The sequence below is a fragment of the Lithobates pipiens genome, unplaced genomic scaffold (assembly GCF_037356315.1).
Source record: "Lithobates pipiens isolate NorthernLeopardFrog02 unplaced genomic scaffold, aLitPip1_a1.2 Scaffold_30, whole genome shotgun sequence".
Taxonomy (NCBI): domain Eukaryota; kingdom Metazoa; phylum Chordata; class Amphibia; order Anura; family Ranidae; genus Lithobates; species Lithobates pipiens.
The window spans coordinates 126791070-126817651 of NW_027507791.1; the positions used below are offsets into that span (position 1 = coordinate 126791070).

Genomic DNA, 26582 nt, shown 5'->3' on the forward strand with positions numbered 1-26582 from the left:
TTTGTAGAGAATCATATAATTTATGAATGACAACTGCCCAGATTACATGATTCTCTGCATCAGACAGATCTGTACATGCTAATATTGAGGTAAGTAAAACATTTAAAATTTATAATTCTGGGGATTTGATATGAACTAGTGGTCGGTTCCATAGTATTATTAAATAAAGCTCTATTACACGGATTATGTGATTATGAGTGGTGGAAAATTTGTCACTAAACAGCTGCTTATCCGAAATTCATCTGAATATTAATCTACACCTGGAAGCATATCATTTTTTTCATTTCTCTGTTTAATTTTTGTGTCTGTCTTCATTTTGTTCCATATCTTTCCATTTTACTGCCTGTTTCCTAAACCAAGTCGAAACATCGGAACTAGCAATATAAACAAGAGCGTATACTCACATGTAAAATAAACTCTGAGTGTACTAGTCTTTTTACCTCTTGGGGAAGTGGAAGGAATGGAGGACAAATACACTGAGCCTTCGTCCCACACCCCCTTCCTTTGCCCTGCTCCCTCTGTCCTCCCTCTGCTTTGCTTTTCTACTTCAAGGCCTTCATGTTGCTTCCAAATTGTGTCTGGGAGAGAATTCCCCCCCAGGCTGCCTACAATCTAAAGGTGTCTTTGAAGAGCCTCAGTGTATAAAGAATCAGGATGGTTCCTCTCTCCTGAGGCAAGAGAGGATAAAAAAAAGAGAGAGAACAGCAATCATACTTGTCTGGCATCGAGACTGCAAGAACATAGAATGGGCACCATATCATATGCTACAAGTTTTACATTTAAAGTTATTGGGATTTGTCATTATACAGATGAGAGTGTTATTGCCCTTTACAGTTAGAAAGCAAAGTTGGTTTGACCTATTATGAGTCCATTGTATGTGTCACGTTAGTCACAGGCCTAAGTAGACAAATCACATTAGCTAGCAGGAATGGTCATATAGATTTACCTTGATAGATTTGCATAATTAGTCTCCTTTATTTATCAGGATCAGTGTAAACCTATAGCATCCCATGTACTGTCAGTTTTCTCTAGACAGATAAGTGAAAGACGAATTCTGATTATTTTCTTTGGGTCGCTATGCTTTTTCTTGTATCTGTTGGAGTTACTGTTATACTTTTAACAGGCAGTAGATAGGATATACTGTATGTGGGCAAGTCTGAATATCTGGGGCTATTTTTAATGGTAAGTTAGAATTAGTGTTGTAGACCGTCCCGGTGATGGGTGTTGCATGATAGTTTTGTGTTCTGTGTAGTTTTGCACTTTTTCTGTCTTCCTACTACCCATTCCAAAGTTGGCTTGAAGGCTGAGCGAAAAAAACTGATTCCTCCTTCCACATTATATAGCATAGATGGACAAATCTCCTACTGTGGTTATTGTATTTTGACAGTCAGCAGGGCTGGCTGTCTAAATACACAAACAGTGTCTGCATCTGATTGAATGCAGCCACTGTTTGCAAACAAATTTGTATTTTATAGATGTCAAGGAAGGTGGAGACAGGGCCACCCACTGATCAAAATTCATCAGGAACTCATCTAAATTCATACAGTGCATGGCCAGCTTCACACCAGGCTAAGCCTGCTTTCTTCCAGTTCACCTGCCCCTTTGGCTGTTAGTGGGGAGACTGGGTAAATTCCTCTGCCCCTGGCCCACAGGATACCACAGTCCTACTCAGCCTTAGGGCATAGTGGTTACAGCAGAGGCGGCAAGTACAGTGGACTTCTGACCCCAGTTAATTCCTCACATTTCCTGGAAAACATTTGAAGACAAGAGATTGGATAGGCTTGTTCTTTAAAGTCGAAAACCCCGATCAATGGTCAGGAATGCTTACAAAAAGGGTGTAGGGCACAAACTAGCTTGTTGCAGCCACTTAGGCCTTACACAGTAACTATACTGTGAACTCTGTACTACTGTTTGCACATATAGGCAAGATCTGCCACTTACCACTTGAATCATATTCTCAGTCATTTAAATTTGAAAATAATAAATAAGATGAAGCAAAAGTAAAGGAGTTGGAGTCGGCACTAGCTGATGAAGGGTTAATAGAGTTCTCCCAGTTTTATCAGTTAAGGTCATAGGAAGGGGAAGGGGAGCTGGCTCCTGAGTTGTGTGTACCTACGCTCCCCCCGCTTTCGGTGTCATATTAGATTTAGCTGCTGAAATATATAAAAGTACCACAGGAGTCTCTGATGTGTTTCTTGCCATGAGCGATCCAGCAGCAAAACTCCCCACATGTGTCAAAGAGGACTCTGCTCACTCTATTCTGCGGCTCTTCGGAATATTCAGGCTGTGGTGCCCTGCCTCCTACTGACCAGACCTTCTTTTTATTTCTTGCCTTCCTTTTTCCGGATTTCTTTTCTTAATGCTTGCCCTTTGCTTTGTATTTGCTTTCTTTGGTCATTCTCTGCCTATTTCTTGCCTTTTATTTTTAGATTGTATCTTTGTTTTTCCTCCTTGTGTCTTCCTCTTTTACAGCCATGTTTTTCTCATATGTATACAAAGTATATCTCTCTCTTCATAAATGTGTTGCACATTCCATCCGTCTGTCTTTTTATTTATCTATTTTCTCTTTGTATACACATGTAAGTGTTTCAGTGTTCCTCAACGCTTTTTAAGTCAAGGCACCCTTTAAAATTCTGAACACTCTCAAGGCACCTTGTTTTAAAAGATAAAAAAACAAAGTAACAGTTTTACATGTCGCAGCAACATCCACACGTGGGCCATCCAACATTAGAGGTGATTTATTTCTCCTCTTTTGCAAACTGGTACTGACTAGTATTTTAGAATTCTCTTCTCCCTTGGTTGTCAGGATGCCCACTTGGTGCCCAGGGTTGTAATATTGCATAGTAAAAACCTGTGGCTTTGTGTAACAAAAAGGCAATGTCGTTTTTAGGCATTTTGCCAAGGCATCCCTGAAGAACTCAGAAGACACCCTGGTTGAAAAAGGCTGGTATAACCACATGTATATGTTTAGAGAGTAAAGAAGCCTATACAAACAAATGTTATAAAATGAAAATTCAGATTATGAAAGGTATGGAATGACAGATGCCAGATTAAGACAACCCACCTAAAGCCACTGTCACTGGGAACTGCTGTTCCTACCTAAAGTCCCCTTTAGTCTGTCTAGAGCCGCCATGTTGCATTGTTTTCGATGCAGAACATATGCAAGTATTCAGCAGCACTTGAAGTGTGTAATGAATGCAACACCTGATTGAATGGCCCCAGCTACTGCCCTCTTGGGTGTCAAATTCATTACTATCTCCTGTATTATCAGATGTGAATTATACATCCAATATCCATCTGTGATGACTGTTCTAAGAAATTGTTTCTAAAATCCTGTGCCAAAAGTCATAGAAATAACTTGCTAATCCTCCACTGGACATTAATATATGGCATAGTAGTTGCAATGGTGATCAAGTTAATGAGCTTGTATGCCCTCTACACACGGCATACTATCAGACTCATACACATGGGCATTCTCAGTGTGACATTTCTAGAGGCAGGTGTTTGCTTTATCATATACACTTTTTGATTCAAAAAAATCTATTTAAACAGTGCTCTGGTGTATATGCTTTGGGGAACAAAATGATAAATTAAGGGTATCCTTGACCAGTGTATGGCTCTGACAAATCCTCAAAAAGAATTCCCTATTTTTCTAGCTACTGAGGGAGTTGATGTGTCTTTTAATGTTTTCCAGGTGATTCATGTAACTGGACGTCTGCGTCTCCGTGTGTCTTTGTCTCATGGGCGTACTGGGCCAGGACAAGTGATGGGTTTAGTAGTTGTGGCTCATGCGCTCCCTCCCCCAACCATCAATGAAGTCCGCATTGACTGCCACATGTTTGTAACACGTGTCAACATGGACCTCAATATTATATACTGTGAAAATAGGTAGGTGACTTCATCAGAGTATTGGCCTCATTTTGGGAACACAATGAATATTTTAAAACACTCATACATTCTTATCACAGAGTGATTGGACCATTGCACAGCACAATATATCTAAAATACCAGGCGCTTAAAACAGAAATCTGCCGTGTATTTAAGTCAGCCTACTTTACAGTTACACCAATTATGCCATGCTCACGCATGCCAATGGTGTTCATTACTCTGTAGTCCAATGGTATGGTGTAAATTACACAATACCCCAATGGTTGTCAAACCTCAGAGTGTTCCTTGTTAAACGAGGAAAGGTCTCAGCAGTTTAAGCATATGTCAAGACAGAAAAATGCACTACATGCATAGCTCACCATGTTTTATCCCTTTAAAGATCCTGCATATACAGAAAAATGCCTGTTGGTGTGCCACAAATGCACTCAGCTCCTCCTTGTTCTTCTGTGAAATGACACCACATGCCCCTTAGTGGTCCAAAACTGCAAGAATTCGTTTCAGCCCTGCCCAGTTGTCTGTTAATGTAAAACCCTATCATTCTAAATAAGAATTCTTACTTCAATGTTTTCAGTGTTCTGTCACCCATAGAGTACTTTGCCCTATGTTCTTACATGTTTTGTAAGCCTAGCAATGAGGTTAGACAGCCCCCCCCCCCCCCCCCGCAACCATCTAGCAACATAGCTGGCAAGGAGATGGCTGCTCAATAACTGGCACTTGTCATGGCTTTAAACACTTGCCCAAGACAAATGGTGACAAGAGGAATGCAGAGAGAGAGGAAATCGTGTCAGTCCCCCTTCCTAATGCATTCCTCTTGCCGCTGCTTGTCTTGGGTGAGTTCTTGGAGATAAGACAAGCATCAGTTACCAAGTGCCGCCTCCTTTCTAGCTACGTTGTCGGAGCACCACAGTGGGAGGAGTCCCAGCATTTTCTCCAAAGAGAAAGTTCTTACCACTATAGTAGTGAAAGATCTTTCCATACAGTGATGTATTAAATGCATCCATCCACCTGTTAGCCAAATGGCTGTGTGGAGAAATGTTCTGTTTGGCTAACAGGTTATGTAAGTCAGAAGAGGTTCTCTCCTGGTCAGCTTCCAACATAAAAACATAACATAGAACTTAATAACCTACAACAATCTGCATCTCAGTTTTGAGCAACCGAATGATCAAAATTGTGATGGGAATCGATCTAAACCAGCACAGCACCTGTCTAAAGGAATTTTTGATTGATTTCCACACCAATTGTGATTATCTGATTGTTCAAAACTGGGAAACAATCTGAACGGCAGGTGGCAGATTGCTGTGGACTCCCTAATTCCATTCAGCCATGTGTTGAATCAAAAGTGCATGGAAAATATCAGCCAGCAATTATAAATTTACACCTGTTTGATAAATAATAGCTGGAAAAGTAAAAGCATTAGCCTGATTGGCTCATGTGGAGAAATCACAACAGTTCTTAATAATGACACATTGATATATCCTGCACATATTATGAAACAGCAACATTCCATCATTATTTACAAAGAGTGTGAGAGAGGGGGGTGAAGCCTATATGTCACTACGCAGAGGAGTCTAAAGCTGGGATCTACTTGTCGATTAATGAGGAAAAATCCTTTATTGCTTTAGACCTAGGCCCCTTATTATTAGACTATGAAAGGATGTCAGCACTCTAAATAAAACTTGTTCAAGTCAGTGGATCAAAGTATAGAAATCAGAGGATCAACGAGACAGCCAGGAAATTTGCATTTTCATAAGAGGATTAGTATTGGCAGCCTCTGTATTTCTTACGTGGTAGTTTTTATTGAACAAGCCTGACATGCTGCATGTGATAGAGCCATGGACATGTGAGATGCACAAAGCTGCCATGATATAAATTTGGCTAGCAAGGCAAATCTAAATTGTTCACTATATACAGGGGCAAGGATCTCAAACTGGAGGCCCTCCAGCTGTTGCGAAACTACAAGTCTCACAATGCCTCTGCCTGTGGTAGTCATGCTTGTAACTGTCAGCCTTGCAATGCCTTATGGGACTTGTAGTTTCGAAAACAGCTGCAGGGCCACCAGTTTGAGACCCCTGCTTTAGGAATATGTTTTGTGTAAAAGATGGTACTCTCATTCTGAGCATTGCTTGGTTTAAAGTGGAACTCCATGGATTTTCTAGCATAGCTTCATTGGTCAAGCTTGGACCAGTACAAGTATGCTTCTGCATGCATACCTGTGGAATCCCTGTGGAAGCTGGAAATCACTCTAGTGGTCCTTGCTACTACAGTGATCCTCGCTATCTTCCTGGTCCTGTGCTGAGCAGCTGCCCTTCTGCATCATTCACACAATGCCTTGCATCTTTTGTAATCGATACAAGACATTGATTAGACTCTGATTAGATGAGGTAGAGAGTTGGGGTGGTGCCAACACAACCTCCACCCAGTCAAATCAGAGAACTCATGCAAGGTGTTTTGTGAATGATGCCTGTGCTGAGCATGGAGCCTCCTGTATTCACTATGCAACAGAGCAATTGCTCGACATGGAACCAGAAGATAGTGGCAATTACTGTATTAACAGAAACGGCTACAGTGAATTCTAGCTTTCACAGGGATCCCACAGGTATGGAATATGCATACTTACATTTATCCAATCTGGACCTATGCTATAAAATCTATACCTAGAATTCAGCTTTATGTTATTACTATGAAGAAGATTATCTGACCACTGGGTGGCACTGTGGTACTGATTTTATATAGGACGTATTTTAGCTTTATTATGACAAATACTGTTTAATAAACACAAGACATCTATGCAATAAAATCAACTTTTGTGTTTATTGAATATTTAATTAAAAAAGGAACATTTGAGCTTTACTGAAATTGGCATTTCGACTAGCAGCACCTTACAACGGTACCCTGCTCTCGTAATGTTTTAAAAAGTGGTTAGCTTAATTGAACTTAACAAGGGATCAATTAAAATATAGTCTATTGTATAGATATTTTAGAGTCTTTTAATTCTGGAGGAACGTTCAAACATAATGTTCAGGTTTCACGGAACCCATCCTTAAAATAAATACAATCTACAGTTTTGGTACTTCATGATCAGAAAGTTGTACAAAGTTTTAAATAGAAGAATAAAGAATGTGGAATACCTTGAGCCTTAGACACCCATGGTGGATAACTTTTGTACTCTATACGACATACATATATTCAGCAATAATTGAATTATTTTTAATGCAAACAATAAAAAATGGTAGTGTCTCTTTGCAGTAGTAGTCAGTGGAAGAATGCCCATTTAGATTGCTGGGCAGAATCTGTGTCCTCCAGAACAGTCACAGTATGCACTTTTAAAGAGTACGCAATCCAGGGCACTCACTTCTTTTTAATTCCTTTATTGCTGTTTCAAAAACAATCCAGCCAACAACCGTCTCAAGACATTCCAAGGCACCAGAGGGTGCATAACATTGGTGGTCAGTGTAGAAGTGAACAGTTACACTGGATATCAGCAGAAAATTGCCCCATTTAGATTGGTGGTCAGTATAGGCAGAAAATTAATTTGCAACTGTGCTAGCAACTTCTGGAGAAACCCCTTGGTTCCACAGAACACTGGTTAGAGGATGACCTGCGGAGACCTTATTGAAATTTCAAATTGTACAGTGTTAATATAAGTGGCTAGATATCTATATAACATAGACGTAATTAATCTATCCTGTGTGCCAGTGCTGAACAGGTCCATTTCTGAATTGGAGGAAGAGAAGAAAAGTTTCTACTTTCATGTAGCAAAGAAAAAGTATTTTTTTGGGGATCTTAGCCCTTTTCTTTGTCATGGCACCCCAAGATGATGGCATCACCATGTGAGCTCAGCTTGAAATGTCATGCAAAAGTTACCAGGCTTAATTACTAACTGGTTGGGCCAATGCCATACACTGTTCACCAGAAGTATTGATTACTTCCTACTATAAGTTAATGTAGATGGAACAGAAATACAGTAGTGTTGTAGGTAGATGACCATTGTTGGTATATACATATCAGTGTGTATGTTAGTGTTCAACACACTGTGCCGTGATTTCCATTGTTCTGTGTAGCTTCATTAGCTGGCTCATTATTCATGCAATATAATGATGATCATTGCTATTATCACAAGGCTTATTATTACCATTATTAGCGCTATTACAGGTTATTACACGCTTTGTCATTTATATCATTCACCAAGTAATATCCGCTGATTATTATAATTCCGATACAGCCACGCAGAAAGCGTTGTGTCGCCCGCGCTTTGGGTAATTAGTGGCCTCGTTGTTTTCCGCCTTCACGATCCGACAGAAATAATTGCTCGTTAATTACTTCCATTTACATTCACTTTTACAAAGTCTTTATAAAGGACAAATGAGGGGCAGATTTAACCCCTGTGAGGTGGGAAGATGAAAGAAGTTGCCATCTTTGAACTGCTGTGCATGGGTTTTGGCATGGAATGGGTTACAGCCAAGGGAAACCAGTTCTGTAAATTCTGTGGAGTTTGTCCATTTTCTTTACCAATCACAGTGTCTTGTGGTAACCAATTCATTGCCAGACAACAGGCAACAGTTGATGTTGCTGTTATGTCTACTGACAATCCTCTGTGTTGACTGTAAAGGTTAAAAAAGGATGAGAATTAACACAAAGTGAACATTTTTTGTGTTTTCTGCCTTATCACTGGCCTTAGCAGCAGGCATGATCATGCTCCTTAAAATGGAATGGGATTCATATCAAAATGGCCATCAAGCTGTTTGCATTTTTTTCTTTTTGCCTAATGAAGTAATCAGGACTCAGTTTGACCAGGCTAGAGTTTTCTTTAACATTTTAGCATATATATATTATAAGTATTTCCTTAACCTAGATTAACCACATCCTCAATAAACCGGTAAGATGTCACCCTAATGCACCTAATTACCTTGAACTGTGGCCAAAAAGCTATAGAGGTCACCTCACCCCAAGCAAACTAAACTTCACAGTCTATAATACACACAGCACACATAGAAGTCTAGCAGGAACAGTGTGCAAAGCTTCTTGGGGAAAAACTCTGGTTGTCACGAAAGAGCTACTGTCTGGATTGTCACAAAGAGCAGTGGTGGTCAGCTCTCTCTAAAGTCTTCTGAAAGACTCTATAAGTTATTATTTCTAATTTTGGTAAATGGCAGAAAGTAATGTTGCTCAGCAAAGCTACAAACACTGTAGCTGCTGACTTTTAATAAGTACACTTACCTGTCCAGCGATCCCGCGATGTCGGCCTCCCCGAGGCATCTCCATCTTAACGAAAGGAAACAGGCAGTGGAGCCTTGTGGCTTCACTGCCCGTTTCCTAACGTGCATGCGCGAGTCGCTCAGCGCTTTGTGAATGGCCCCGTTGTTTTCTGGGACACACACATGTCCCAGAAGGCAACAGGGCCGCTCACCGAAGAGGAGGAAGCGCTGTGGAATAGGAAGAGGCAGATTAGGATTCATTTTTTAAAGATTATGAAAAAAAATTTTTTTTTTTGGGTTGCCCTCCACTTTCATCTCTCAGTGGTCATAAAGTTATAGCTGATCAGTGCATGTTTGACCTGCAACTTCCTTCTTAGGAAGTAGTGCAGTAGTGCCGTTTTTGCCTAGCTCTATGTCATGTCAGTATGTCACTATTCTAGGACTAGTGTAGGCGGGCTCACTATACAATATTTTATACATCCTATCAGGTATTAACATAGTAACTGTGCAATCCTCCCTCAAGGGCACCAAAATACATTATGGGCCAGGCAGGCTGCTACCAGGGTCTCAGGTGGTCAGTCTCATTTCTACAGAGTTGCACAGAGAACAATCTTGAATAGGGCTGTATAAGCAGGAAGAGGTTGGTGTAACACACATATCCATCAAGCTACCATACTTGTTGGCACCATGAATGAGACTGAGAGAATGAGTGATGAGTAAATGCAGTTTTTTGCTCAAAAGCCACATGCAGGCAGTAGATTTAAATCTATCAAATTTTAATGAATGTGACTTGCCATGAAGCTATTACGGAACATAAGATATGCATTAAAGCTTAGTAAATTGAGCCTTATGATTCTATACAATAGTCTAGATATTACTGTCTGTGGATCCTATATTTCCATCATTTAAAACCAATCATAGGATTCATTTGGTAGTCTGGCAGAGACTGGCTCCACCTGCATATGGTGTCACTGCAAAGCAATCGGCATGCAATGATCACAGCCTGAACGGAAATCACAGGGGACCACATGTCCTGTATGAATTTATGCAATTAGGATTTATACTTTTTAAATATACTGCTTCAGTGTTTAGGGATCATTTGGTTCACCTTAATAAATAATCACTGGCGTTTTAGTAGACGTCCTCTATCATAGCAAAGGTAACATGCAACACGCTGCTACATAAGGCAGATTGAACCCGTTTTATGACAAATTTGGGTAAAGCTTGTTTATAAACTCTTGTATCATATGTTTTCTTGTGTTGCCTCTAATGTCAACCTTACATTTTTTTTAATTTAACTTCCATGACTGTTTCAGAGTCAGTGATTACATGGACCTCAATGCTGTGGATCTGATGGGTAAAAGATGCTATCACTTTATCCATGCCGAAGATGTAGAAGGAATCAGGCACAGCCACTTGGACTGTGAGTATGTTGTGCAGTCATAGTTCTAGAGCTTTGCTAATACAAGCCGTTGTTTCATGGCACACTTCTGTTAAAATACAAGGAGATTTGAATATAAATGTCCATGCTTTAAAAGTGTATAATAATTGACTGTATAGCTAATGTTTGTTACAGAAAACATGATTCATCAGCACCACAGTTTATATTGATTCACGCGGACACAGACGGGATCTTCTGATCTGGGTACAGATTTCTTAAGTGGAATTTTTTTTTCACATCACCGTAGTATGTATTTACCTTTTCTTTCCCTGCAAAGGTAAAGCATAATGGGCTACTATGCATTGCATAGTAACCCATTATGTGTCACTTACCTGACACAGGAGCCAGCGAAGTCACCGCTGTCCCCTCTTCCACGGAGCATCCATTTTCTTTCTGGGCATCGTGGCTCCGGCGCTGTGATTGGCCAGAGCCGTGATGACGTCTAGGGAGCCAACACTAACGGCATATCATCGTTAGCAGCGGCAAGCTTAGCGTGCCGCTGTCTACGGCGCATGCGCCATAGACAGCGGTGCCTGTCTTTTGGCAAATATCTCCTAAACCATGTAGGTTTAGGAGATATTTATTGGACCTACAGGAAAGCCTTAATCTAGGCTTACCTGTAGGTCAAAGTGGTCTGTAAGGGTTTACAACCACTTTAAGAAAGAAGGTTTATGTAAGGTTCATATTTGGGGGTTGAGCTGAGGTTTTTTTTTTTGGGTGGGGGGCTAAAAAATAAATATGCCACAAATCCTTTTTCCCAAATTTTTGACACTAATACACACAGATACTCAAAATATCAAATCCAGGTGTAAGAAGTGGAAAACAAATGTACCCACACACTTTGAATATTAATTCTAAATCAGAAATCTAGATGGTAGACTGTGAGATGACCAGAGGTTATTGGCCAGTGACCATTATCTCATAGTATATTGTACAAGCAAAGTATGAATAGAATGTTCATTCCCCAATGTCATCTCTCCCTCAATATACCTACAGACCAAGCATAAAATATCACATGGTATACCAACCAGAAAATTTCCTGTCCCCCACATTTTTCAGTTCTTAGGTCATGCTCGGTGTAGGCTTTTTTTACAGATCCAGGCTAGTGTACAACAGTATTTATAACTGTCCCCGGTATGCAGAGACAGTTCCAGGTTTTGAAGACTTTTCCGTTGAAATTTCGTTTTTTCTTTGTTCTTTTAGAAATTACCCTAGTTTTAAAAACTGAAACTCTGTACTTTTTTAAATGTTTTCTTGTTTTTTTTAAAAGATTCTATTTGCTAAGCCTTTGACTGTCTGACAGCACTGTCTGAGGCACTGATCTTGGAACACGTATGCATATAAGGAAAGTCAGAGTACGGTCTGAAGTCTGTATCTGCACTTATTCTGGGCTAGTGACTTAAAATATCAGCATGACAGCCAGGAAACTAGTATTTGCAGAATCAGCAGTGCAACTTCCATTTTTTTCCCAGGATAGATTCCCTCTGACTTAATATGTAGCAAAGATCAATATTTAAAGTGCAAAAAAAAAAATCATATTACAATTTTAGACATATCAGTGAGAATATGATGATTCTTCAGGACAGTGCAACAAATGTCCAAACCATACAAAATAGTCAGCACGCAACAGGTTTTTGAACAACTATGAAGCTTTATTAATGTACAGTATTTATTATGTATATAAGGTTAAAATTCATAGTCTTGCTTATGCATTTCCGAGTGCTACCTTGCCCTAGTGTTTCTCCCAGCCTACACAGCGGGTTTGGGGATATTAGAAGCCTTGCTTTCCATTTGCAGTAAATACATCTATGAACTATTCTTGATATCATCTACTTTTCTGGGAACCTTGGAGATTAGGAGATCACTCGCAATGCCTGATCTATTTATTTGCTTTTAATTATAAACAGCATGGGATATCTATGTAATATTTCTCTCTGATTTAAATGTGCTTTTTGCTATATATACACCCCTGAGGAAGCAGATGTTCGGCGCTCCGAAACGCGTAGGTTTATAAGCTCTATAGCAGTGATGGCGAACCTTGGCACCCCTGATGTTTTGGAACTACATTTCCCATGATGCTCAAGTACTCTGCAGTACTCTGGAGTGCCAAGGTTCGCCATCACTGCTCTATAGCTTACTGCACTTTAATACCGTTGACAACCATGTTGTTTAAGTTGTTTTTCTAGGTAATGTTTTTTATGATAGTTTAATCAATAATTTTTGTTTTTATTTACTTTTCATTTTTTGTACGTGCCTTCAAAGTCCACCACTAGGGGTTAATTTTTGCTAATTTTAGATGAAAATCAAATCACATTTTAGAAATGTGTTCATAAAACATCAATAATAAGTGAATTCTGTTTTTTTTTCAATAAGCAGGTTATGAATGTTTATATGAAAAGTTCTGTAACTTTTAGTAACCAATCAGAAACTTTCAGATGAAAAAAGATTGCTGTTTGAATTGTTATGACCCATTGCACTTTGCTCTTTGCCATATCAGACAAGATCCCTTGTTCTCATGCGAAAGGGCATATATGAGTTCCTGGTAGTTAAAGGCTGTGTTTGCTTCGTCCAAGTGTTCTCTGTGTCCCTGTGTTTCTATCTCCACCTCAGGGACACATTTTCTCTGCCATCTGATAAATGGAATATGGATGTTCGAGCCATTTTTATGGCTGTTTCATTCAATGTTAAAGTCCTAACTGAGCCCTAAATTACAAAAGCAGAAGCTGCCAGGAGCAGGCGGGTGTCATTTGGCTCACAGAAAGGTCACCCTGTCTGCCTCAGGAGTGTCTACAGCTGCTAATATCTCCTGTACATATGAAGGACGCTGTGGGACGCTAGACATCACTTAAAGAGACACAACCAGCAGGATAGCAGTTCAGCCTGTTCTCCTGAGGATTACTGGGTAACACTATGGCTTACACAAGTCTAACCAGGGAGCAACTGTTGGCACTCATTATATCTGCTATCATACATCAGTAATGCAAATTAAAATAGCGGTGAATTACCTAACCCATGAATAGTTCAGTTTGCTTTTTAAATATTCATTTGGTAAAGTATTAAAATATAATTAGCAAAATTAGTTATTGTATGCCTTCATTTTATGATAGCAAGTACAGAAACCAATCTCCGATTATCTGCAGTTATCTTTCTGAAAATGTTCAATGTTAAAAAAAAGTCCTGCTCTATAAACGTGTTATTTTTTATCAGTATATCAATTTTAGGAAAAATAATGCATTCTGTAAATATACATTTCAAAAAAGTAGAGAAGACCAATATCAACAAAAACTCAAGTTTAAACAGCAGATCTACGGAGCTGAAATTTGTATTATTGAGGACAGACTGCTACTAATACGCTTTTATGTGGGATCGGAGATGTGCATTTACCCAAAGTGGTCCATTCACATCTCAGCCTTCATTGCTTTAGAATAGTACTGAAAATGTTTGATTGGTTTTCAGAGGATTGTTTAACAGCCTCCTTCCCACCTAATACCTTACAACTGTACCTGAAAACGGTGCCTTGCTATCAGCACCAGAAAGTCTTAGTTTGGCAGAACTACCATTCCTGTAACCCAAACATGAACCCTCCCTTGCACACTAACATTAAGCCTAACACAGACTTTCCTGTAACCCAAACACTAACCCTCCATGTCACACTAACATTAGGCCTAGAACTAACCTTCCTTTAACCCCAACACTAACCCTTCATGTTGCACTAACTTTAAGCCTTACACTAACCTTCCTATAACCCTAACCCTCCTTCTCACATCATTATTAAGCCTAGAACTAACCTACCTGTAACCCCAACACTAACCTTCCATGTCATACTAAGATTAAGCCTAACACTAACCTTCCTGTAACCCTAACACAACCCCCCCCCCCCTTTCACAACAACATTAAAGTGATGATAACCTCTGCTTTAAAACAATATATTCTATTCAAGTGTGTATTCCAAACTCAAATCATACCTTTCTATTGCTCTCAGCATCTTCCAATTCTCCAAATACTGTGATCCAATCCAATGTTCTGTTCTGTTCAATGTTCCTGTCAGAAACCATGAATCAGACTGAGACAGAAGTACAGTTAAATCACACTTGTTTAATAATAATAATAAAAAGGTAAACAGAGTAAACATAGTCAAAGCATAGCCAGAGTTCAGGAACCGGAACGGATAGTTAGGCAAGCCAAAACATCAGGGAGCCAGAGATGAGCGTAGTAGAACAGTAAGCAGGATGCGGAGCCAGAAGGAATGTCAGCCAAGCAAGTCTTTAACAGGAACAGGAGAGCATCTCTAGAGATGTGACCAAGACGAAGGCAGAGATCATTGGCTGGGCGGCTTAAGTAGGCAGGACTGATAAACAGGATATCATTAACAGGTGAGTCACTGTGGAGAGATAGGAGCTGACAATTAGCCAATATCTGAGTGGCCAGCTCAGAGAAGGAAGGGCTGAGCCCAGCCCTGACAGCTCCATGGTACCACTGTAAGTGGGAGCATAGCCGGAAGGGACTATGGACTATAGGATGTATAGTGTGCATTGAGAAATGCACATGATCATCAAGACTAACAAATTCTGCTCATTCCAAAAAAACTGAGGCTTGGAAACTCATGAAGGATGTTACAATTAAACAGAAAAATTGTTTTTTATAAAAAATAGATAACAGGGCCATTAGGTAATGGATGTGTATGGGTTATTTTTAAAAAGGAAGGATATTGTGTCACATTAAGCCTAACACTAACCTTCCTGTAACCCACACACTAACCTTTTCTGTAAACGTAACATGATTCATAAAACTAACTTTTCTGTAAACATAACACTAACTTTTCTTGTCATTGTAACATTTGGCTTTACACTAACCTTCGAGGTTATCCTAAAATGAGGCCTTACACCAAATTTCCTGTCTACCTAACACTAATCCTTCCTGTAACCCTAATATTAACGCTCCTTGTATCCCTAACATTAAGCCTCAGACTCACTCTCCTGTACCCTAACATTAAGCTTCAGACTAAAGCTCATTGTAACCCTATTACTAAGGCTTAATTTAGATCTGTGATTGGGGGGGGAGGGCACTAAAATGCTTGGTTGAACCGCGTTTTTGCCATATGCCAACTGCACCACCTTAGGCTGCAACAGGAAGGGTGTTTACATGCCATGGTCACGATGCTTCCCTTTACGTCCACGGATAAGTCTAATTGGCATGCAGTTATAGGCAGATGGCAAGCCTGCTCACTGCAACACATTTAGGCAAACGGGGAAGTGCCGTAAATGCCTTTCAACCGCATGCAGTACGCAATTGTCGACAAAAATAGGGTTAAAATAGGTGGTGAGAAGGCGTGACATTGCTTCCTCATCGCCTGTTAGTAGCCCCTGAAGCACGATCCATATGTGAAGGCAGATTTAGACACATATCTAACACTCGCCCTCCATGTCACCCTAACATTAACGCTCACACTAACACTCCTTGTGACCCTAACAGTAAGCCTCCCTGTCACACTAAGACTCACACTAGCTCTCCTATAACCCTAACATTAAGCCTTTACAGCAATCCTCCTTACAACCCTCATACTAACCCTCCTTGTAACCTGAGATTGAATATAACCAGCACACCTAAATGTTCCAGTAAAGGCAACATTTAATAATCTGGGGCTAGGCAGGGTCTTCTTGGTCAGGCAGACAAGGACTCACATTCTCATACATTGCACTGCAATGTGCTTATCGATTCCTTGGCTTCCTTGCACCATGATCACCATGGACGCTTGTATTAAAGGTCCTGTTCTCTAGAAATTAGTGACGGCAGAGGAAAATTGCAGGATCAAAAATGATCTAGGAATCACTGATTCAGCAGAGCATAGATTTTTTATTTCTGATTCACAGATACTCAGCTGTGAAAAGTTTGTGTTTTTTCTGCTAAAAATGTACATGCTAAAAACTGATATCCTAGATATCAGTAGGATTGGCATATGTATCTGAATCTGTTTTAATCTCAGCCTGCTGTAATCTTCTGCATGGCGATACAGAGATAGAGCGGCGGCACTCTAAGCCAATCAGGGCTCTACTAATTTTCACAGTGCAGTCAGCCTAACACTGGGTACTTTTTGCACCCCCTGCCGGCCCCCCTCCCACAAGTCATTCATACTTGACAGATAACTCCAGAGACTTCCCAGTTGTGAGCCTCATTCCCCATAAAACATGAATCCTGAACTTCCTGGGCTATCTGCATTCCGCCAGTCTGTGAACAAGCCTTGTGCTGAAGCGAATAGAGTTCAGGAGGTGAAGTGAAGGATGGGAAAGTGTTTGTAGAGAGAAGGTGAAACTGATCAGCCGGGGGCTCCCTTGGGCTTTATCTCAGGTTTGCATTACTTTTTTACAAAATAAGGATGGGAAGGGGAGCCCAGAAGTGCACTTATATTTTTCACAGGGGAAGGAGGTTACTAAGAATGGAAGTTTTTCTTTTGAATACAACTTATTTCTGTAGAAACACAGATGGTCCTCATCTAACATGGGGGGGGGGTGGGGGTAATTAAACCGGTGCACTCAAAATCTGGTGCATCTGTGCATGGTAGTAGCCATTCAGCTTTTAACTTCAGCTTGTTCAGCTAAGTTTAAGCTAAAAACCTGGTTGGTTTTTATGCAGAGCTGCACCATATTTTGCACCATGCAGTTTTACCAACAGTCTCACTCTTTGGACTTTGCAATGAAATGACAACCGACAATATAAATACAATGTTTCCCATGGTTGCAACAGAGCATGCTATTTTACCACCAAGTAAAGATGCAGATGAAATGTAGAAATTATAACAGTGAGTACATATAAAACCCAGAGCTATGTGAGGACCCCCTTTATTTTCATACACAGAATGGTTTTATGCAAGTGTTATGGTATTTCTCTGATGTCAGCTGTCGGCATGTCTGTGTTGGGTTTGTAGGCTCTTGCCTGCCTCTGTGCTGTGCCAGAGGGTCGCAGAGCAGTTGGGCTGCATCAACAGGGGGTGTCAGAGCTATCTATGCATATTTATGAGGGTCATACATATTAAAGTGTGTTTAAACCCAAGAACACATTGTATATATTGCAGCTTAGCAGTCCTTAGATTTGGTGGTTGCATGAATTTTCTTTTTGAGGATTCTTTTCCTTTATTTTCACCTTGTAATCCTGCCAGCAACACACTTCCATTCCTAGGGTAACAACACATTACATAGTTTATAAAGTTGAAAAAGCGCACAGGTCTATCCAGCTCAAGCTTAAAGCCTTTTACACACAGTCAGCCCACTGGACTGAACAAAAAAAAACTGAGCAGCACACGAAGCAGTCTCTGTACTAACTATTCAATGTTTGTACAGCAATCTCCCTGCTGTGCTATTGTGTTCCGCATGGGGGGCTGCTCCCCTCCAGCATTGCCCAATAGACCCATAGAACTAGATGTTAATGCTTGACTTTGAATCATACCGTACTCAGTGCTGACCCAAAACTAAGTACTACCAAGAAACCTCAGCTTAAACTAACAACATGGTACTTTACATAAGTCCTGCACATACTGCCCCCCCATACTCTCCGCACTCCTCTTCTACATAAACTGCCCTCGGCCATGCCCTCCGCACTGCTCCCCTACCCTCTGTCATGCTCTCCGCACTCCCCTCCAGCTCATCCGGTCATACCCTCTGCACTCCACTCCAGCATATCCTGCCCTCTGTCATACCCTCTGCACTCCACTCCAGCATATCCTGCCCTCTGTCATACCCTCTGCACTCCCCTCCAGCACATCCTGCCCTCTGTTATATTCTCTGCACAGCCCTCCAGCACACCCTCCCCTCTGTCATACCCTCTGCACTCCCCTCCAGCACATCCTGCCCTTTGTCATACCCTCTGCACTCCCTCCAGCACATCCTGCCCTCTGTCATAGCCTCTGCACTCCCCTCCAGTGCATCCCGCCCTCTGTCATACCCTCTGCACTCCCCTCCAGCATATCCCGCCCTCTGTCATACCCTCTGCACTCCACTCCAGCATATCCTGCCCTCTGTCATACCCTCTGCACTCCCCTCCAGCACATCCTGCCCTCTGTTATATTCTCTGCACAGCCCTCCAGCACACCCTCCCCTCTGTCATACCCTCTGCACTCCCCTCCAGCACATCCTGCCCTTTGTCATACCCTCTGCACTCCCTCCAGCACATCCTGCCCTCTGTCATAGCCTCTGCACTCCCCTCCAGTGCATCCCGCCCTCTGTCATACCCTCTGCACTCCCCTTCAGCACATTCTGCCCTCTGTCATACCCTCTGCACTCCCCTCCAGCACATCCTGCCCTCTGTCATACCCTCTGCACTCCCCTCCAGCACATTCTGCCCTCTGTCATACCCTCTGCACTCCCCTCCAGCACAACCTGCCCTCTGTCATACCCTCTGCACTCCCCTCCAGCACATTCTGCCCTCTGTCATACCCTCTGCACTCCCCCCCAGCACAACCTGCCTTCTGTCATACCCTCTGCACTCCCCTCCAGCACAACCTTCCCTCTGTCATACCCTCTGCACTCCCCTCCAGCACATCCTGCCCTCTGTCATACCCTCTGCACTCCCCTCCAGCACATCCTGCCCTCTGTCATACCCTCTGCACTTCCCTACAGCACAACCTGCCCTCTGTCATACCCTCTGCACTCCCCCCAAGCATCCTGCCCTCTGTCATACCCTCTGCACTCCCCTCCAGCACATCCTGCCCTCTGTCATACCCTCTGCACTCCCCTCCAGCACATCCTGCCCTCTGTCATACCCTCTGCACTCCCCTCCAGCACATCCTGCCCTTTGTCATACCCTCTGCACTCCCTCCAGCACATCCTGCCCTCTGTCATAGCCTCTGCACTCCCCTCCAGTGCATCCCGCCCTCTGTCATACCCTCTGCACTCCCCTCCAGCACATTCTGCCCTCTGTCATACCCTCTGCACTCCCCTCCAGCACATCCTGCCCTCTGTCATACCCTCTGCACTCCCCTCCAGCACATTCTGCCCTCTATCATACCCTCTGCACTCCCCTCCAGCACAACCTGCCCTCTGTCATACCCTCTGCACTCCCCTCCAGCACATTCTGCCCTCTGTCATACCCTCTGCACTCCCCTCCAGCACATCCTGCCCTCTGTCATACCCTCTGCACTCCCCTCCAGCACATTCTGCCCTCTGTCATACCCTCTGCACTCCCCTCCAGCACAACATGCCCTCTGTCATACCCTCTGCACTCCCCTCCAGCACATTCTGCCCTCTGTCATACCCTCTGCACTCCCCCCCAGCACAACCTGCCTTCTGTCATACCCTCTGCACTCCCCTCCAGCACAACCTTCCCTCTGTCATACCCTCTGCACTCCCCCCCCCAGCACAACCTGCCTTCTGTCATACCCTCTGCACTCCCCTCCAGCACAACCTTCCCTCTGTCATACCCTCTGCACTCCCCTCCAGCACATCCTGCCCTCTGTCATACCCTCTGCACTCCCCTCCAGCACATCCTGCCCTCTGTCATACCCTCTGCACTCCCCTCCAGCACATCCTGCCCTCTGTCATACCCTCTGCACTCCCCTCCAGCACATCCTGCCCTCTGTCATACCCTCTGCACTTCCCTACAGCACAACCTGCCCTCTGTCATACCCTCTGCACTCCCCCCAAGCATCCTGCCCTCTGTCATACCCTCTGCACTCCCCTCCAGCACATCCTGCCCTCTGTCATACCCTCTGCACTCCCCTCCAGCACATCCTGCCCTCTGTCATACCCTCTGCACTCCCCCCAAGCATCCTGCCCTCTGTCATACCCTCTGCACTCCCCTCCAGCACATCCTGCCCTCTGTCATACCCTCTGCACTCCCCTCCAGCACATCCTGCCCTCTGCCATACCCTCTGCACTCCCCTCCAGCACATCCTGCCCTCTGTCATACCCTCTGCACTTCCCTACAGCACAACCTGCCCTCTGTCATACCCTCTGCACTCCCCCCAAGCATCCTGCCCTCTGTCATACCCTCTGCACTCCCCTCCAGCACATCCTGCCCTCTGTCATACCCTCTGCACTCCCCTCCAGACATCCTTTCCTATTCTGGAATGGGCACTTTTTGTGCTATTAAAAATAAAATAGATACACCTGATCCCTCATTTCTCAGATTATAGTTTGTACCCGTTGATAAATGCAGGGGAATGGAGTTAGCGTCTTCTCACATTCTGGTGTTTTTTATTCATGAAAATAAATCAAACTTCCAACAATAGGAATTGTGCAGTTTGTTCCAAGGCAGCTTCCTCTACACATTTGGGCATATGTGCTTTCTAGCGCCCAATTTAATGCATATTAAAAATAAAATCCATTTACTGACCTTCTTGTGCAGTGAAGGACACAGAAACTTTTGTTTCCCAAATCCCAGAGACTTCACGACTTTCCCGTCCGTGTGTGATCACCCCCTCTCCCCTTACACCCCCTCCCTGCTGCGTCCCTCAGCGTTGAGGCGTCATCTGGCGTTTGTTTTTAAAGCTGCTGCGGAGGACAGAGCTGACTGTCAGGGTGCCGTGGGCGAGAGGTGCAGATTAAAGCAGTTTTATTCCTTTTCATGTTGAAGCTGCCAGTTTGGTGACTGGAGAGAGGAAAGTGGAGGGGGGAGGACAATGAGAGAGAAAGGCTCTGCCAGTCACACTGCAGCCAAACCTTATTCTTTCCAGTCATTAGACTGGCTTGTCGAGGAACGTCCCTCTCTAGACAGGTGTTTGGAGGAATACAGGGACATGTGTGGTAAAATACCAATTGATTGTACTAAAGCAGGGTTAAGTTGCTCTCCCTCTGGCAATAAAACGCTTTAATAGCAGGCAGATATAGCATCCTTTGTGACAGGTGTCAAGGATTGTCAAACCTCTCCATCTCAGTTTTCCCTGGCTCTGTCCTCTCAATAACACCAACTTTCAGATTTATTCTTCTTGTAATATAAGCAATTTCTTTTTACAAATGTACGTGGTTATATATTTGGATTGCACACATGGACATCAGTAGCTAAGAACATGTGTTCAGGAGGATCTTACAAGAATTATAATCATCCTGTGCAGGTACCTTCATGGCTTTCGTGACTATCATCTGCTCCCACCCATAGCCAGGTCGGCCTGTGATCTGGCCAGTAGAATAATTACCACTTTTGGTTGCTGATAATACCTTAACCCCTTGACCTGTGGAAGATATACCCCCCTTCATGACCAGGCCATTTTTTGAGATACGGTACTGCGATATTTTACTTAACAATTGTGCGGTCATGCACCACTGAGTTTTCTATAAACAAAATAGACTCCCAATTGAAAACATTTTTTTTTTTTTTACTTTTTTTTATAACATATCCAATAAAAAATAAAAAAAACTTCTTCATAAAGGCCAATATATATTCTGCTGCATGTTTTTTGGTAAATAATCCCAATAAGTGTGTATTGAGTGGTTTGCGTAAAATTCATAGGGGGTTATTTACTAAAGGAAAATCCACTTTGCACTGCAAGTGCACTTGGAAGTAAAGTCGTTGTAGAACCGAGGGGGACATGCAAGGAAAATAACAAACAGCATTTTAGCTTGCACATGATTGGATGATAAAATCAGCAGAGCTTCCACTCATTTCCGATCTACCCCTTAGATTTAGAGCGACTGCACTTCCAAGTGTACTTTTAATGCACGTTCAAGTGCCCTTGCAGTGCAAAGTGAATTTGCCTTTCGTAAATAACCCTTATAGTATCTACAAACTATGGGATATATACTGGAATCTTTATTCATTTATTTATTTTATACTAAAAATGCCGTCAATCAGCGACTTATATCGGGGATGCGATATTGCAGTGGACAGTCTGACACTGACACTTTGTGGGAACCAGTGACATTAATACAGTGACCCCTGCTAAAAAAAAATGTGCACTGTCACTCTACTAATGACACTAGCTGGAAAGGGGTTAAATATAGGGCTATCAAAAGGGTTAAATGTGTGCCTAACCAGTGTTTTGTCTACTCTGTGTGCTGTTTTTACTAAGGAATGTGATGGATTTTATTCCCTGTTTTGCAGGGAGAGAAAATCCCTCATATCCCCGCTGCCAGGGTGGAGCTTTGCATTGAAATTTAATGACATCCCAGTCTTAGTCCATAGGGTTCAATATTGAGTTGGCCCACCCTTTGCAGCAATAACAGCTTTAACTTTTCTGGGAAGACCAATCAAGTTCCTCCACCCCAAACTCACTCATCCATGTCTTTATGGGCCTTGCTTTGTATACTGGTCCAAATCATAGGTTGAGGGGGGATTATGGTGTGGGGTTGTTTTTTAGGGGTTGGGCTTGGCCCCTTAGTTCCAATGAAGGGAACTTTTAAGGCTTTAGCATACCAAAACATTTTGGACAATTTTGTGCTCCCAACTTTGTGGGAGCAGTTTGGGGATGGCCCCTTCCTCTTCCAACATGACTGCGCACCAGTGCACAAAGCAAGGTCCATAAAGACATGGACCATAAATCAAGGTACATAATGACATGGATGACTGAGTTTGGGGTGGAGGAAAGTGACTAGCCTGCACAGAATCCTGACCTTAATCCCCACCTTTGGGATAAATTAGAGTGGAGACTGTGAGCCAGGCCTTCTTGTCCACATCAGTGCCTGATCTCACAAATGTGCTTCTGGAAGAATGGTCAAACATTCCCATAGACACAGACCTTTGTGGACAACCTTCCCAGAAGAGCTGAAGCTGTTATAGCGGCAAAGGGTGGGCCAACTCAATACTTTTGGTAATATAGTGTATCTCTCCTTGATGATCAATGGGTACTGGTGGACATCCATTGGCCAGCACTCACTGATCAGCTTCTGCTGTGACTAATCACAGCAGAAGTGGTGCGCCCCCTACCTGGAGGTGCAGAATCACATATATACACGTGATTCTGCACATAACGGACACCCTGTTGCAGTAAATTTGCTATGATTAACATATTGTAGTATGTCTGCTAAGCCCCCGGCAGAACTGCACACTAAACACCGGGGACATTTCACTGTGGAAGTGGTATACTTTGGTTACTTAATCATAGATAACAACACACCACATGACCCTTGTGGCGTATTTACTAAAGTAGATTATAAAAATACTTTTTTAAATACCGTATATACTCGAGTATAGGCCGACCCGAATATAAGCCGAGGCCCCCAATTTACCCCCAAAAAAACTGGCAAACTTATTGACTCGTGTATAAGCCGAGGGTGAGACATGCCTGTCCATCCCTGTGTGTGTGTCCGTCCATCCCTGTGTGTCCGTCCATCCCTGTGTGTCCGTCCATCCCTGTGTGTGTGTCCGTCCATCCCTGTGTGTCCGTCCATCCCTGTGTGTCCGTCCATCCATCCCTGTGTGTGTGTGTGTCCATCCATCCATCCATCCCTGTGTGTGTGTGTCCATCCATCCATCCATCCCTGTGTGTGTGTGTCTCCATCCATCCATCCATCCCTGTGTGTGTGTGTCTCCATCCATCCATCCCTGTGTGTGTGTGTCTCCATCCATCCATCCCTGTGTGTGTGTGTCTCCATCCATCCATCCATCCCTGTGTGTGTGTGTATCCATCCATCCCTGTGTGTGTGTGTGTGTGTGTGTGTGTGTGTGTGTGTGTGTGTGTGTGTGTGTCCAGCCTACCTGTGTCCCGAGCCTGTGTCCCGTGCCTTGCCTCCTTGCCTCCGTCCCGTGCCTTGCCTCCTTGCCTCTGTCCCGTGCCGTGCCTTGCCTCCGTCCCGTGTCGTGCCTTGCCTCCGTCCCGTCCCGTGCCGTGCCTTGCCTTGCCTCCGTCCCGTGCCTTGCCAGGATCGCCGCTCTTCGTCGGCGCCTCGGCGGACATTCTACCATTCAAACGCCGCGCCTCCGCCTCCGCCTTCGCCTGTGATAGGCGGAACACTGAATTTCCCAGCAGCCTGTGTTCCGCCTATCACGGACATCGTCTCATCCTCGTCCGTAGTACGAGGATGAGACGATGTCCGTGATAGGCGGAACACAGGCTGCTGGGAAATTCAGTGTTCCGCCTATCACAGGCGAAGGCGGAGGCGCGGCGTTTGAATGGTAGAATGTCCGCTGTCTGTCTGCTCGACACGCTGATCGAGCAGGCAGACAGCGATGACTCGAGTATAAGCCGAGGGGGGCACTTTCAGCCTCAAAAAAGAGGCTGAAAATCTCGGCTTATACTCGAGTATATACGGTAGTTATATTGTATTTCTACTTTTCCAATCAGATTTGAGAAACACTCACTATATGTTTATTTGTTTCCATTCACATAGCATATTTATGGGTTTTTTTTCAACAAATTTCTGACCTTTCGGCTCACACTGCAGCGACCTGTCAGGTGACTTAGCCGCCTGACAAGTCGCACTCCATTCAGTGCAATGGAACCGTTCTAATCGGAGCGAATCAAGTCGCTCCGACTTGGAAAAAGGTTCCTATACTACTTGGGGGCGACTTCGGAGTGGCTTGCATTGACTTCTATTAAAGAAGTCGCTTGCAAGTCGCGCTGTGAGGGGCAGCATCAGAGTTGGGCAACCTTTGAAGCTGCCCTGGTGTGAACGAAGGACTTGTGGCTGTTTCTTTGGAGGAGGTTTATACATAGGACTGCAAACTATTGTGGACAATTTCAAACAATATCCTTATTCTCCAAAAACAATCCATACACATCTCCACCTAACCTCCCTGGCAGTACGATTATTTCGGATTTTAGGTGCTAAAAGCGGTACCATTATTTTGCATGAAAATTTGGCGTTTTATATTGTAGTCCTGTAATTCTTAGGAATAACTCACTTAAATCTGTCCAAACCAGAGTCTAGCAGACATCTCGGGTATGATAAAGTTTGAAAAATGAAATCATAAATTATAATATAATAAATAATTATAAATAATTGTACCAAATAATAATATAACAATAATAAAAATTATTCAATAATGTAATCAAATCAAAAACACTGAAATTTGCTCAGTTGCAGAATTGTCACTGTCATTACTTTTCAGTATTTGATGATGGATCTCCCCACAAATCGCTATCGCTCAATTCTGCGTGTGATTCTAATTTATTATCGCTGTTTTCTAGCTGGTCTGAAATAATTTTTGATGTAAAGGGACAGTTTTGGTTGCTATGGACAATCTCCAGTTTCCAGGCATAAAGAACAGTTTTTATATTATAAAACTGCATGCAGGACACTGGGCAGACCACTAGGGACAAAGGGGATGTGAAATATTTACATACAGCAATGTAATCTGTTAGATTACATTATACTGTATGTATAGTGAGTGTTTCACTTTTTGAATTTGGCACCGATCTCCGTCCCCGTGCGTCGCAACGTTCACAGGGAACGGAGATCGGCAATGTGATAGATCGAGCGAGACACGGCTCACTCGTACAGCGGGGAGACAACGCTGGATCCGAGGGAGAAGGTAAGTAAACCTCCTCCTGGATCCAGCGATGCAGTCCCGAGTCTGGCTCGGGGTTACCGCTTTTGGTATAAAAATTCCACCCCGAGCCAGACTCGGGAAGACCGTCAGGGGGGTTAATGGTCCTAAGGCTGCAGTTACACTTGAGCTCTCACCTGAGTTTTTGAGCATTTTTGGAAGTGTATTACAAGCATTTATAAGCGTTTTACAGCTGTAGGGCATTTTTTTTAGCCAGTAGAAAGCACTAGAGGGAGGAGGGGGAATTAGGGCTGGAAAGCTGCTGTTTGAGCAGAAAACGATCGACAAAATGTTCGTAAAACGCCAAGTCAAGCGGTTTTTGGCATTTCTATTGAAGTCTATAGGGCCAAAAATGCTTGTAATCAGCCAAAAAGAAGCTCATGTACTTTTTTGAGCCACAGACATTTTGCTACAGTCGACAGAACGCTCATATGTGAACAGGGGCCATTTAAATGAATGGGATTTGGTTTATCGAGTGTTTTAGGGCTAGAAGCTCTGGTGTGAACGGGTCCTAAAAGGTATTTTTCATGAAGTTATTTCTTGCTGTGTTTTTCTGCCACTCTGTAATGTCCTTTTTAAGCTCCTGAGCCTCTCCTTTTCCATCTCACTTTCTTTTAATTGCATTAGTTGCAGTCATTAGCACTGCT

The 26582-nt window shown here is 43.0% G+C and overlaps 1 protein-coding gene across 8 annotated transcripts in view; it reads left to right on the forward strand.

Moving 5' to 3' along the window:
- The window catches only part of NPAS3 (neuronal PAS domain protein 3), a 623665-nt gene that overhangs the window by 565262 nt on the left and 31821 nt on the right, over window positions 1–26582 (forward strand). For all 8 annotated transcript variants that reach the window (XM_077464822.1, XM_077464823.1, XM_077464824.1 and 5 more), the window contains 2 exons: window positions 3695–3888; window positions 10400–10506. In XM_077464822.1, the coding sequence (XP_077320948.1) occupies window positions 3695–3888; window positions 10400–10506 (301 nt within the window). The remainder of the gene's footprint in view (window positions 1–3694; window positions 3889–10399; window positions 10507–26582) is intronic.